Below are 16,189 nucleotides of genomic sequence, written 5' to 3' on the forward strand. Positions count from 1 at the left end.
TGAGAATAAACTGTTTGAACCGGACCTGCTCTTTGCCATTGTGGGACTATACTGCCCCCTTGAGGATCAAGTACAAACAGGCCAGCATGCAGAAGTTGAGGGTGGCGTACAATGACTGCATGCAGATACTTCTCAGGAACCAAGATGGTCCAGCGCCAGTGAGATGTTCTGTGGTGTCGGGTTAACGCCCTTAATGCTCAGCTGAGGCACCTGCATGCAGGTTTATATGTCGGCTGCATGACTCAGGGAATGACATCATCAGAACACTGACTCAGCCAAGCCTAAGTGCTGTGAAGTTTAACTCAGGTATTTGGTGTCATTGGTACCTGATGTTATTACAGGATTACTGTGTTTACTGTGTAAACGTTGTAAATGTTATGTGTGCTTTTTAATTGGACCATTGTGTCTGCAATAAAGATTTGATTGATTGATTAATCGAACCTGCCACACTGCTTGAATTCAGCAGTGAGAATTTGGTTGTATGTAGCATTAGCTAATTATTCTTATTGTCATAAATAATCATTTCTGATCCTAGAATGTTCCGGTTCTCGTGGCGTAGTGGGATTTCTCTGGGTTCTCCGGATTCATCCACCTCCAAAAACACGCATCTTATGTGAATTGATGACTCCAAATTGTCTGTATTGACTCGTATGTGTGAAGAGAGCTGCTGATTGGTTGATATTGTGGTATTATTGATATTATTATGCCTCTGATTGATTGGATTGGTTGAGTTGATTAGGTGTAGCCAATAAGAGTGATCAGAATCAGCCAATCAAATGTAGAGGTGGGCGGGTCTTAGTGTCACCATCGTAAACTCCCGTTAGTGTTTTTGTTTTTGTTTTGCTGAAGTCGCTAACAAGCTCGGATCAAGTCCTCCGCTACTTAATTTTCCATTTTTTAAAAATCTGAATCTGGTGATCAACTACTGTATACTTTTATTAGACACTACATCAGCCTCTTAACGTAGTGTTAGAATACGAAACGTGAAATAATAGTATATATATATCAAAGAAAGGAACAGTCTTCAACGTTCAGCTACTGCTAGCGATAAGGTAGGTCTCTAAAATGTAGCGTTCAGTGAAATAGCTAAATTGTGTATTTATGGTTTGTCCGGTAGCGCATGCGCAGTTACGCGTTGATATTCTGAGAACAGCCACTAGTTTTCTGGTCCGAGTAGAAATGTGGGAAAAACGCAAACGTGTTTTCGCTGAAGGTAGTCGGCATGCTAATGCTAATGCTAATGCTAATGCTGGCCGCTGTTTACCGCTCAGTTATAACAGCACAAGCACAACCCGTGAAGCGAACGGCGTTCATTATCTCGTTATATTCGCACCTTTTCAGTGGATGGGACACATTAGGTCTGACCCTGACCCCGTTACCCTGACCCCGTTACCCTGACCCCCCCCCCCCTAAATATTGCCTCTGACCATCCTTTAATGGAAGCGGTATTCCCCGACGGCAGTGGACTCCTGCAGCAGGAAAGGTCCAGAACCGGTTCAAAGAGAACACATTTGAGGTGTTTTCTCGTCTGGCTGATAATATTCTATTTATTTCATTGATTACAGCCATTAATAAACAATAATAAAAACAGAAGTCTTCAAAGGACGCTCCCAGCAGCGCTTTACCTCTGATCTCACAGATCACGTGTTCCTTCTGGACCAAACAGATCCGGAGACCACCCACCCGGCAGTCCGCTTGAGGACGACGTCTTCTCAACCACCTCAGGTGAGCTCGGCTCCTAAACCAATCCTTCGCCGGCGCTGACCCTCGCCTGCCTCGCGTGTCCCGTGGAGCATTTTGAGAAATCCTCTGCCACGCAAGCAGCGTCAAAGCTGCCCCGAACCCGTGTTGATGTTTTAAAAGACGACTGAGGGACGTCGTATCGGGGTTCTGTCTAACGTGTGGCTGCGTCTCTGACCTCAGGGCGAGTCCTGTTAGCCCCGAAGAGAGCCACCTGCCGGTCAAAGGTCACAGCTTCACCGTCACCATGAGCAACCGAGGAGACGACTGCTACTTCTTCTACTATTCTACCTGCACCAAAGTAAGCGGGGTTCGAACTCGCAGCCACATTTGCGTGCAGCTCGACCAGCTGAAGCGTCGGGCGGTCGGGGGAGAGTCCCACAGTGTCCCGTTTGCCGCGCAGGGAGACGGCTGCCCGTTCCGACACTGCGAGGCAGCCGTGGGCTGCGAGGCCGTCTGCAGCCTGTGGGAGGAGCGACGCTGCTTCAGCACCACCTGCAGGTTCCGTCACATGGCGATCACGGTAAGCAGGAAGGAAGCGCCTGTTCTAGAGGAACGCTGGAACCACATCGCCCAAGGGCAGAAACAGTCTCTCTGGCAACCCCCGAGCCGGGAGCTCCACTCGCCTCTGGCCGTGCCGTCAAAGCCGCCGTAGAAGGCGCTAGCAAAGCGGCGCGTCAAAGTCGTGAGCGCGGCTGTCTCTCCTCCAAACAGAAAAGGAGAAAGGAGATTCTGTGTTACTGGGAGAAGCAGCCGGACGGCTGCCAGAAGCCACGCTGTGCCTTCTTCCACCAAAAGCCCCGCTGCATCGGGGGCTGGGACGTCCCGGCCGATACAACCAGTAAGGCGTCTCGTCGTTGCTAATTAACCCTTTAAATTCAAACGCCGAAGGTTTGAGGCTGTGACAAACGACATCTCCGTAACTTCAGGTCAAAGCCAAAGTACGGAACGGCCGAGCGAGGAACCGGCTCACGGGACGACCACCCCCCCTCTCCCCACCGCACCCAACCCCCAGCCCCGAAGCGTCATCAAGGCCGAGTCTCAGGAGCCGGTCCCGAGTCCCACCCGCCCGCCAGTGGTGATCGGTCCCGCAGACGGGGACGAGGACGGTGAGACATCTCCCCTCAGCTAGATCCTGGTCCTCATTTTCAAAAGGGCGTTCTCATTTTATGGTGAATGCCGGCGCCCCTTCTGGTTGCAGACCGGTTCTCGGAGGAGGGAGGCGACGGCAAGTTCGGCATCTCTCCCAGAAAGCTGCACAAATCAGGTGATCCGGTGGTCGGAGGTGAAACTGCGGTCGCCGTGCTACTCCGGAGTCCTCTGCTCATTGGCTGCCGATGTTTCTGGACAGGTGGCTCGCTGAACTTTGGGTTCAGCACCCTGGAGGAGATCCGATTCCGGAAGGCGCTGAAGGCCAGCGTGAAGAGGCAGGGTTACCCGCTCCGGAATGCCGACGCCACAGCCAGCCGAGAGAGAGAGAACGCCAACTCGTCGTTTCGACCAAGAGACGGTAAAGACGGGAAACGTGATGAAATACAACCGCGTAAAACTCCTTCATAGTAAACGTCAAACTGCCGATTCAAATAAATGTATCCAGAGTGACGGCGTCCCTTGTTCTCGCGTCATCCGGTTGAACTCGGGGCTCCAATTGTCTTCCAGACACTGCGAGGCCGCGAGGAGGCGTGGCTGAAAGACTCGGAAGAAAGACGTCCGGCGCCGGTAAATTTGCCCCCGGGTCGGATTTCTTTGCGTCGCTAACAAAGATAATCTCGAGATGATATCTTGGAATAGAAGCTCATGAATCGTCTTCCTGCAGATGAGCAACGTGTGGAAGGCGTCCGTCTGAAGAGGAGTCTGTCGGAGCGTCTCGGCCGAGTCGTGGACCGAGGACCGCCTCAGAAAGGTGATCATCATCCTGATCGATGAGTCGACTCGATGCTACAGGTTGTTGTTTTCATGGGTTTTGGGTTTCTTCTGCAGTTCTGAAGACCGTCAAGGAAAGACTTGGGTTTCCTACGGGCTCTGGAGCCGGAGAGGTCCGGGTCAAGACCCTGGAAGAGATCCGCAGGGAGAAGGCCAAAAGGTTGCCGGTTCAGCAGCCCTCAGAGGACCGAAGCAAGAAGAGCTCTGACGGCGAGGAGAACAAGCCCCGCCTGCCGCCGCTCCTTAAACGGGCTCCCCGAGGTGAGATCGCCGGGAAGCTTCAGCACGACGACCCGATCCTCCCGTTAAATCTCGTGTTCCTAACGTGATTCCGTTTGTGTTGAATCTCACGGCAGAGAAGCCGGTGAAACCTCAACCTGCGGCTCCTAAGGTAGGACCGAGCTGCGCCGCCGGTCGCTGTCGCGGTGACCCCCGGTGACCCCCGGCCGACGCTTAACTGTCCCGTCTCTGTTTAGTCCAGCGTTGCTAACGGTAACAGTGTTAAAGTCAAGACCTTCGAGGAGATCGTGCGAGAGAAACGACTTCGCAGGCGGGAAACGGAGAAGGCCAGAGTCCCGGCTGAAGCAGAACCTTCCCAGAAACCGCCGGCTGAAGGAACCTTGAAGAGGAAGTTTCCTGCTGCAGTCAGTCTGACGCCGCCTGACTCCGCCCCCCCTGACTCTTCTCCAACCGAGTACGACTCGCCGAGCGCCACCAGGTCAAAGGAGGTCGCTCCGAAAACCGCGAGGAAGTCCAAGCAGGCCAGAACCGCAGCGCAGAGTCCTGCAGCGGAGGCTAACGGGACGCCAAAGAAGAGGCCCAAGAAATCCCGGGAACACACGCCGGCCAAAGGTACCGCCCCCTTTACCTTCACGCTGACGCTGACGAGCCGCGAGCCACTAAAGCGGAAGGCAGCACGCAACCGACGGGGTTTACACGCCAATCAAATCCTTCTCTTTCAGTGAGGCCCAAGCGAAGGGGGGCGGGGCGATCTGCTGTCGCTGCTGTGAAGCCCCTGAACAGTGCCTCAGCAGGACTGGAGGAGCAACTGCAGGAGGCGACATGCGGAGACGTAGAAGTAGGTCAAAAGGCGCTTCTCCTCATCGTTGGTGACGGCTGCAGTGAACGTTCTGAAGGCGTTGCCGTGCTGTCGGTGACCTCCGACCTCTTCTCTCGGCAGGTGTTCCGTTCCATCGGTGCAGAGGCTCAACTGAGCCCGGCCTTCCCCCACAGTCCCGTCGCCGCGTTGGACCTGAGCTCCAGCCCGCCGAGCGCCGAGCTCCAGACCATCCCCGTGTTCAAGCAGAGCGCCATCGTCCCGGCCGTCCAAAGGTGAAGGGTCAAACACGCCGGCGGCTCGGCGAGGCTTCGTGCCACGTTTTAGCCTCCGGCTGCTCGCCCTCGGTGAAGTTCGCATCTTAATGAGATGTTTTCAAAGGCGGCTCTCTGACTTCCTGCATGTGATTTCAGAATAGGATCAATGGTTTCAAACGACTATTGACCCAAAACGTTTCGTTGCCTGCTTTCATACTTTAAGACGAGTTGATAATTCTAATTCTACCGGTTCAGAGCCGTTTTAGATTTGAGGAGAAATGAGACGATCCCAGCCAAGTTTAGGGTTTCTTTTTCTTCCCCTGTGTCATGAATGCACTTAGTAGATAAAAAAATAAAAAAACTGCTGCTGGAGCAACTCCTGGGCACTGCCCATGTGTCCTTGAGCAAGGCACAGAACCTCCAGACTGGATCAACAAGGTATAATTGTTGTTCTTCTTCTTCTTCTTCATCTCAGCCCGATGCTGAAAACGAGCGTGGCCGCCTCCAGAACCGCCTCCAGCACCGCCTCCAGAACCGCCCCCAGCACTGCCCCCAGCACCGCCCCCAGCACCGCCTCCAGCACCGCCCCCAGCACCACCAGAACCGCCTCCGGAACCACTGTGGATTCCTTTGATGAGTTCATCAACGAATTCACAGATGAACATCTGCAGGACGTCGTGGACCTTGATGTCGGAGAGGACGACCTGCTCCGGGAGCTGTCGGAGATGCTCGAGAGCTGAGAGCTCAACTTTTCAATGTGGGGGGGGGGGGGGGGGGGTGATATTTGGTCTGTGTTCTCACCCCATCCGGAAGCCTTCCCACAAATGTATTGTTCAGAGTGACTTGTACAGATTACCGTGTAAATAAAATACTTTTAATGACCAACGTCGGCTGTTGACTGCTTTGGAACGGCACCGGTCGTGTCCGACAAGCGTAGCGGCGGACGGACTTAAGCTACGCAGTGTTGCTGCTGATTTTACAGCAAGCCAGCCCATTCGGAGCTAACATATTTATTCTTGTGTTAAAGTTACCCAAAGTCATCATGGAAATTGTATTTAAAGCCCTATTTAAGGATTTAGCATACTATAAATGGAACAAAATAATACTTTTCTCAAACCAAGTTTTTAGAAACAAACTCTTGTTTTTGTATTAAATATCAGTTGTTCCAAATACAGTAGCTTTCAGGAGATTTTTTATTTTATTTTTCAGGAATTAATTACTACTGACTTCTTAACATAATGTATTCGGTTTTTCCATAAAAACCCATCAATTTTCTTTGCCTTTTTACGAGTCAAAAAGGTTCCCGACCCCTGATCTGAACTCTCTAGCAGTCTCTCAGAACTGAAGAAGCCTCTTGGATGAGAGGTGAAACGTCTTCAAGCTAACTTGAACAAGTCCAGTTGACTCGTTTCGGCTCTTCATGATATGCCGTTACATGTGGATGGAGTTGTTTTTTTTAAACGAGGTCTTGTGAATGCAAAAAATAATCATTTTGAAGCGGAGGAGGAAGGTTCTTCAGATTTATTTAAAACTAGGTGTGTGCATGGCCTTAGGCATGATAGCTGTGGTCTGGAAGCCTTCGTGTTCTCGATAGCGTCCTTCTGTTTGAGGATTGTACGCATCGCCGATGTACTCCGCTCGTTCTGGCGTGTCCCATCACTTACGGACACCACGGTCGCGATCGATAACTTCATGCTTCATCTCCATCATCATCATCGTCGTTTCTTCTCACTGCCATCCTCACCGCTCGCTTTCTTTGGACCCATCACTTAGGAGGAATCCTCCCAGATACAGCCAAAATCACCTAAATGATGGAAACTCAGCACGGGAGACGAGGAAGACGAGTACGGGAGGGGATGAAGACCTGAACTGATCGATTGAAGCGCCATCAGAGCGCTCGGCTATCAACGCCACCATCTGGGAGGTCCTCGCATCTCAAGTTTCTGCTCGCGTCTCAAAGCAACATTTTGCTCGTATCTCAGAACACTCGTAAGTCAAAGCGCTTATATCTAGAAATATGACTGTATTTAGCTCAACTTGTCTCTGAGTCGGCCTTTTCCTCCATCAGGATGATTAAGTTCCATTCCACTGTGACTGATGATCACTGTTTGAGCCTGGTGACCGGCAGCTCCAGTCCTGGACCGACCCAGTCATCAGAGTAGGAAATGGCCTCAAAGGTACAGAATTGTATTGTGCCATACGGCTTCATGCTGTACACCAACATATATTATAAATATAAAGTATACTATACTCTGTAATATATATATATATATATGTTGTGCATTTTGTTTAATGGTAGGTCATTTTGACTCGTTTTTAAAAGTTAGCTCTCAAACAAAACAAGACAAAGTCTGCTCTAATTTTTTACAGTGAGATTATTAATTTGCAGAAATTGTGACCTGGTCCCTTTTCCACCGTCACAGTTTCTCAGGTGACGGTTGTTGCTGTGAGTAGCACAAAACTTCCTCTACTCTCCACCTTACTCTTCATCCTTTACTCGTCAGCTGAACCCTCAGTTTCGCTCTGCTCTGTTGTTACCTCTGCCGAGCCGAGGGTTTGTTTGTTTGATGGTTAGCAAGATTACTCAAGAAGTGATGTATGGGAATGTTCAGGAACTGTTGGGAATATGAACAGGAACAGACGATTACATTTTGGTGGTGATCCAGAACAGATCCTGGATTCTGGTTCACATTGCAGTCAATGGAGCTTCAAAATGTGTTCCTCAATACCTCTGTTGATTACTGACCGATATTTATGGAACTTAGCAGGGCCATGTGGGGTGGAGGCCTCTATCTCCCCACATAATGTCATCCAGATCTGATCCAGAATGAAGTCAAGAACAAATATTTCATTTAAACTTTCATTTACAGATTCAAAAATCAGTTAAACATCAACTCCAATTCACTACTTTTGTTGTTTTATTAATGCCTTTTATTTGAGCAGCCCTGTTCTTTTCAGCTCATTTGTTTGTTCATCATTTTGACTATGTTTATGTTAATAAATAACTTTTTACTGTCATTGCTATGAGACCAATGTTTTGCTTTATTTTATCCTATTGGAGCAATCAGTCACAAATTGAGATGACAAATACTGCTTTGGAGAGCCTTTGTCCAAATATTAAAACTATATTCTTTATTGTACATCACAATGGCTACCTCCGTTGATCTGGTCACCTGGAATGTTAAAGGCCTGAACCATCCTGTTAAAAGAAAAAAGGTTCTCACTCACCTGAAAAATACGAGTGCTGGTATAGCCTTTATTCAAGAAAATCATTGTCAGGTTTGTGACACTGTAAAAGAGAGAAAATCAGAACCAAGCCCCAAAGATTCAACCCAATAACCATTTACTTGCGGTAAGAAACGAGACTCGTATTCTTTCTGTCAGCAAGGGAGAATGGAGCTGCTCTCTAGCAGCAGCCATCGACTTTCCCAGCAAGGGAGAGTGGCTGCTGCTAGCCTCGTCCTCGATTCTCAGAGAAACAGCTCCCCCTGCTGGGTTTTATTAGCAGATCAGAATGTGTACGTGCGTAAATCACCCAGACATGAAGACTCCAACCTTGAGCAGATAGCTCTTCCAGACAACACAAAGTGTTCACTTCCTCAGTCTCGTCAGCATATAACAGATCTACGATTGTCACATACTTTATGAATATCTTGAGTAAGATTATGAAGGATAAATGGCATTAAAAGAACCATGACATAACTACTGCTACTCATTGGTGAATTAATGATAAACACATTTGCAGATTTATCTAACAATTCCCCCCTTTTTATCATTAATGAACACATAAACATAACATCATGTGATGTTAACTTAACTTAAAATGTCTTTCTGTAGCATTCTCATTCTCAAGTATCTATACGTGACGGATCAGGTTCCGTGACATCCGTACCTGCAATAGCAACTTGCAAACAATAGGCAGTGATTTTTTAATGCAAGGGAAAACATAAGCACCCATGATAATTTGAATGATTGACCTTTACCCATGTCAAAATCACTTACTAGCATGTTAAATTGTCCGATTGGAATTCAAAACAGTCATGGCCTGCAGCCAGACTTCATCAGTGTGTGTGAAAGCATAGAACCTCAAGTTTATTTCAGTCACAGTTTATGTTGCCCAGTACGGTAGGTGAGACTGCTTTAGCTTGTTCTGTCACACTACAAAAGCTGAAATCACCAGCTTCACAAGGGAACTCAAATCAAAGGGACCCCGAGGGGTCTGAGGTTGGTGCACGGTGGAGTGATGCGTTTTCATCCACCAATCACCCTTTTCTTCTATCAGGGGTGTGTGTTCAGGGGTCGGTGGAGTGATGCGTTTTTATTTTAATCTCCAGCAAAGAAGAGATTACCTATTTGGGCTGTGTTCTTGACAAATACCTGTCTGGCGATAGTATGGCAACTAAGGTGATCAAAAAAGTCAATCAGAGAACAAGATTTTGGGCAGAATGTCTGCTTTTGTCAACAAAAGTGCTCTCCGGACGCTTGCTGGAGCCCTCGTTCAGCCCCTCTTTGACTATGCTAGCACCTCCTGGTATTCCAACATCAAAGCGTCCCTGAAAACCAGGCTCCAAACCTCCCAAAACAAACTGATTCAGCTACTCCTCAATCTGGGGCCCATGACCCACCTTCTTCCTGGACATTTTGCTAGCCTAAAATGGCTCAGGAAGAAGACAGGGTTAAACAACTCAAAATGGGATTGGCATTTAAAATAGTCAATGCAGCTCTGCCCTCAGTCCCCTCAATCCCTGCATACCTGACGGAACACCTCCACAGATTTAGTGACACCCACAGCCACAACACTAGAGGGAGCTCAAACAACAACCTGATTACCCCCTCCTATAGGACCAACATGGGTAAATCATCCTTTTATAATACTGCCCCCTAAGGGTGGAACGGTTTGACTCCTGCCCTCAAAACATGCACCTCTTTGGCCTCCTTCAAAACGGCCCTAAAAATACACCTTTTAGGGGGACAGAAATGGAGATAGTCATCACGACTCTCTCCGGATCAAACCCCCCACCCCCTTTTTGTCCACCTACGTTGCACATATTAAGTGTCTTTGTAATTTATTGTAATTTATGTAATCTATTGCCATTCGTTGTCATTTTGCATCTGTGGTGTAATTTATTTTAGATTTATTGTTAGTTTGCATCGATGGTGTAAAATCATTTTATTTTTCTAATGTTACTTTGCATCAATTGAGTTATTGAATATTGGTTTTATTTTTATTTGTATTGTTAAATTTGTATTGTTAATTGTCGATGATTTGTGTACTAAGGACTTTCAATGTAAACAAGACCGCAAGGGCTTTTTAGAAATGCTCCTCTTAGACAGGATGTTTGACTGTACTTGTACTGTAATACATGTGTTAGATATTTGAGTTATGCATGCACGCTCACAATACACAGGGTGCACAAACACTCTTAGTTTCTTTATCTCTACATACTTTGTGGTAATAATCACACACATAGATTAATCACATATAAAGCAACACATTGTTAACTGATACATGGAGGACCCTAACGGCCCATCCCAGGAGGAGGGTGTAAGCACCCCCTGGGAGGAGGGTGTTTTGACGCCCGCTATAAAGATCACTGCCGTAGAACATTCAGGACTCTTCTACAGAGTCCCGCTCCCGCGTCTGTAGGAGAGCCCAGCGCTGTGTTTCCTTACCAGCTTTGTACTTACTGAAAACATTCAGTAAACTTGATTCGTTTTATAATCCTGACTCATTATTGAATAAACACCTCCAACACGAGATATAATAAAAGAACCGGGCAAAAAGGAGAAATCTAACAGCTGGTGCCGTAACCCGGATCTCAATGGAGGTGGCAGTTCCTGTGCTGGGCCGGGCAACATCTGTAATGCGCATCTAAAAGGTAAGCAGAAACCCTTAGACTACAATTTCTGCCAGATGCTTGCCCGGTTCAGCATGTGGGTCTGTATAAAGAGTGAACTGTTTAAGAATGGTACCAGAGCTATAGGCATGTAAGACATGTATTGTTGTTCTAAAAGCTGGAAAGGAACGGGGAATTAGATAAATGCGTGTGTGTGTGGAGCCTGAGTCGTGGGAGAGCCTTGATTCACACCTGCTCTCTTGTGTGACTTTGTGAGCTATAAACCTTGATCTGGGCTCCTGATCAGTGTCCAGATGTTTGTGATCTCAAGGCGGGGCATCGGTCTGGGTTCAGGTGTTTGTGATCTCAAGGCGGAGGCATCGGTCCGTTCTCAGGTGTTTGTGATCTCAAGGCAGAGGCATCGATCCGTGTCCAGGTGTGTGATCGCAGGTAGTGGGAGAGGCGTCCACACCACAGCTTTGTGATACGAGAACAGTGGTCAGAACTGCCGTGTACTGAATACTGATAAGGAAAGCGCGATATAAGTAAGAGGTGAAATAGTGATAAGGCGACCCCACTCCGCACAAAAAGAGAGCGTTTGAAGATGCGGTCTGTTCGCGGCCCGTGCAGGCAGCGTTGCCAGCGGTGACGTCCGGTTGGTTGACGGCACGGTCCGGTCCAGCCGAAAACTGCACTGGATTGGGTGGCATACCCCGTGCGAGACATAAACGGTCTGGTAAATGCCAGAAATGCAAAGGGTCTCCTGGGAATCCCTCCAGAGCCAGCTCACGAAACAAATTTAATCGGCTTTTAATCACACTGAACCATATGAACGTCAGAAAAGGGTTTGGAGTCCCAGGTTCAGTGACTTAATTTGGACTTTTCAGAGACAGTTAAGCAACATAACGGAGATAACAACTATTGAAGACTGAGATAGATATATAAAGACATTTTGGGGCCTTGATGAGAGGTTAACACATGACATCTACCTGGACTCTTACCAGTCACCTGAGAGTCCAACATAGATCAGAGTAGGGAGACAGGGGTCACTGTAATTAGACTAACAACGGAAAGCACTAATGGAGTATTAATAACGTATTAGGGTGACTGGTAAGGTGAGACGATTGAACTGCACATGCTGTCATTATTTCCCTCTGTGCTCAGTGTCCTCTGATAACTGACTCTATCCCATCGTTCATACGGCCTTCTGTCTGCACCTGCACCTGCACGTTGTACAGCTATTGGCTCTGGCCAGGGCTAGCGCGCTGGCTACTCCGGCTTTCTCCTTGCCTTTCCACTTGGACTTGACGGGGATCGATGATTTAGTGAGTGCTGTGTTTTTAAACACAGCCCTCAGGAGGGGAAGGTCCAGATCCTTTGTATCGACTCTGGATCCCTGGACAAGGATACATGCACTGACTAGAGGGACAGCAGCCATCCCCTCTAGCAGCAGAACCGGGACTACCCACAGAATAACGGGGGGGGGGGGGGGGCACATATACACAGGGGGGTGCACTGTATACACACATACAGTGCCCTAATTTAGACACAGACTTCCTGAATTAAATGAAGTGAATGAAATACATTTTCCCTTTTGAAACAAAACAGTGAGTGTGAATGAGGACACTGCTATGAGAGGGTTTTGATGATAGTCAACGGTGACCAGTTACTCGTTCCTACTGCGTTTAGATACGACCATAAACTAATGCAAAACATTAGTCCAAAATAAAGCAGAATGAGATCATTAGAAGCCCTGCAGGCACTGAATGAAGATCTTAAATATGAACAGAACACTGCATGTAGACGATGTCGATGCATTATAAAACTTACCTAGAAAATAGGGCTAGGTTTGTACAATAAGAGCTGCACAATTATATATTAGATCAATACAGGGCAAAGGAGGATCAACCCAGGAACACACGAGGAATATAAATGCTTCTGAGGAGGAAGAGTAGATGTTAAAATAAGTTAGCATGGTTCAACTGAAAACGGATTATTGCAGTAAAACCTAGAATGAGAATAAAACAGAGAATCTGGAACTGAATTATTTCTGTAACTTAGATCACCTACTTACACAGTCTTGAGAAGGACAGGCACTTATTATTAAAATGTCCACATTAGATGTGGCGATTTTAACATGAAAATAAAGAAGAAAGAGAGCGACTTTAGGACATTATAGGAAGAGAGGAAGGTATATTCTAAATAAGCATCTGATATTGGCCTTCATCTCTGGGTGTCTCTGTTCCATTGAAAACAAACCATAATAAGATTAATTAATGATCTCTTTTGTTGGAGTTCTGACAGACCAAATTTCAGTTAAAGGGAGGATGTTTCATGCGGGGTGTTTTTGTCTTTGGGTTCGACCAGGTCAAGAAAGGGAGGCCAGGGTCCAGCTATAGGGGGTCAGACTGGTTTACAGGATCAAGAATTACCATGCAGGTAGAAGAACAGGTTATAATTAGAGGATAGATATAGGAACTGGGTGCGGTATAGTGAACAATAATCCACACACAGTAGCACATTTCTCAACAGCAAAGAGGTCACACTTCCACAGAAGGGACATGCAATAATATGGACAGGGAGGACAGACAGACGGGATACTATGTCACATGTTTCCAGGAACCCGAACCAGGCAGGACATTTTTCACTGATGTACTAAATCATGCTACATCCGCAGAGGGTGTATGTGTCCCCTGTACAGTAGCAGAACATACACCAAGGACACAACAAGGGTGGACGGTCCTGGAAGAGCAGGTTCTTCCATCACCATCCTCTACACAATCACCACCCTACCATCAACATCCTACCATCACTACCCTACCATCACCACCCTACTGTCACCACCCTACCATCAACATCCTACCATCACCACCCTACCATCACCACCCTACTGTCACCACCCTACCATCAACATCCTACCATCACCACCCTACCATCACTACCCTACCATCACCACCCTACTGTCACCACCCTACCATCAACATCCTACCATCACCACCCTACCATCACTACCCTACCATCACCACCCTACTGTCACCACCCTACCATCAACATCCTACCATCACCACCCTACCATCAACATCCTACCATCGCCACCCTGCCATCACCACTCTACTGTCACCACCCTACCATCACCCTACCATCACCACCCTTCTGTCACCACCCTACCATCAACATCCTACCATCACCACCCTACTGTCACCATCCTACTATCACCACCCTACCATCACTACCCTACCAGCACCATTCTACTCTCACCATCCTACCATCAACATCCTACCATCACCACCCTACTGTCACCATCCTACTATCACCACCCTACCCGCACCATTCTACTCTCACCATCCTACCATTAACATCCTACAATCACCACCCTACCATCACCATCCTACCATCACCACCCTACTGTCACCATCCTACTATCACCACCCTACCCGCACCATTCTACTCTCACCATCCTACCATTAACATCCTACAATCACCACCCTACCATCACCACCCTACTGTCACCACCCTACAATCAACATCATACCATCACCACCCTACTGTCCCCATCTACCAGCACCATTCTACTCTCACCACCCTACCATTAACATCCTACCATCACCACCAAACGGTCACCACCCTACCATCACCATCCTACCATCACCACCCTACTGTCACCATCCTACTATCACCACCCTACCATCACCACCCTACTGTCACCACCCTACCATCAACATCCTACCATCACCACCCTACCATCACCACCCTACCATCAACATCCTACCATCGCCACCCTACCATCACTACCCTACCATCACCACCCTACCATCACTACCCTACCATCACCACCCTACTGTCACCATCCTACTATCACCACCCTACCCGCACCATTCTACTCTCACCATCCTACCATTAACATCCTACAATCACCACCCTACCATCACCATCCTACCATCACCACCCTACAATCAACATCCTACCATCACCACCCTACTGTCACCACCCTACCATCACCATCCTACCATCACCACCCTACTGTCACCACCCTACCATCACCATCCTACCATCACCACCCTACTGTCACCACCCTACCATTAACATCCTACCATCACCACCCTACAATCAACATCCTACCATCACCACCCTACTGTCACCATCCTACTATCACCACCCTACCATCACCACCCTACTGTCACCACCCTACCATTAACATCCTACCATCACCACCCTACAATCAACATCCTACCATCACCACCCTACTGTCACCATCCTACTATCACCACCCTACCATCACCACCCTACTGTCCCCATCTACCAGCACCATTCTACTCTCACCACCCTACCATTAACATCCTACCATCACCACCCTACCATCAACGTCCTACTATCACCACCAAACGGTCACCACCCTACCATCACCATCCTACCATCACCACCCTACTGTCACCATCCTACTATCACCACCCTACCATCACCACCCTACTGTCACCACCCTACCATCAACATCCTACCATCACCACCCTACCATCACCACCCTACCATCAACATCCTACCATTGCCACCCTACCATCACTACCCTACCATCACCACCCTACTGTCACCACCCTACCATCACCACCCTACTGTCACCACCCTACCATCACCATCCTACCATCAACATCCTACCATCACCACCCTACCATCACTACCCAACCATCACCACCCGACTGTCACCCTCCTACTATCACCACCCTACCAGCACCATTCTACTTTCACCATCCTACCATTAACATCCTACAATCACCACCCTACCATCACCATCCTACCATTAACATCCTACCATCACCACCCCACAATCAACATCCTACCATCACCACCCTACTGTCACCACCCTACCACCACCATCCTACCCTCACCACCCTACTGTCACCACCCTACCATCACCATCCTACCATCACCACCCTACTGTCACCACCCTACCATTAACATCCTACCATCACCACCCTACAATCAACATCCTACCATCACCACCCTACTGTCCCCATCTACCAGCACCATTCTACTCTCACCACCCTACCATTAACATCCTACCATCACCACCCTACCATCAACATCCTACCATCACCACCAAACGGTCACCACCCTACCATCATTACCCTACCATCACCACCCTACTGTTACCACCCTACCATCAACATCCTACCATCACCACCCTACCATCAACATCCTACCATCGCCACCCTACCATCACTACCCTACCATCACCACCCTTCTGTCACCACCCTACCATCACTACCCTACTGTCACCACCCTACCATCAACATCCTACCATCACCACCAAACGGTCACCACCCTACCATCACCATCCTACCATCACCACCCTACTGTCACCACCCTACCATCACCATCCT

The 16,189-nt window shown here is 48.2% G+C and overlaps 1 protein-coding gene across 1 annotated transcript; it reads left to right on the plus strand.

Annotated features, from left to right (window-relative positions):
• The first annotated feature begins 1,987 nt into the window (after positions 1-1,987).
• On the plus strand, positions 1,988-5,717 carry LOC137915581 (zinc finger CCCH domain-containing protein 11A-like). The gene is made up of 14 exons (XM_068758777.1): positions 1,988-2,041; positions 2,144-2,263; positions 2,455-2,581; positions 2,670-2,849; positions 2,942-3,007; positions 3,092-3,283; positions 3,400-3,459; positions 3,557-3,643; positions 3,721-3,924; positions 4,020-4,054; positions 4,140-4,515; positions 4,626-4,741; positions 4,844-4,995; positions 5,453-5,717. The coding sequence occupies exons 1-14, from the start codon at positions 1,988-1,990 to the stop codon at positions 5,715-5,717; spliced, it is 2,034 nt and encodes a 677-aa protein (XP_068614878.1).
• The last annotated feature ends 10,472 nt before the right edge of the window (positions 5,718-16,189 follow it).

Source organism: Brachionichthys hirsutus, unplaced genomic scaffold (assembly GCF_040956055.1).
Source record: "Brachionichthys hirsutus isolate HB-005 unplaced genomic scaffold, CSIRO-AGI_Bhir_v1 contig_453, whole genome shotgun sequence".
NCBI lineage: Eukaryota > Metazoa > Chordata > Actinopteri > Lophiiformes > Brachionichthyidae > Brachionichthys > Brachionichthys hirsutus.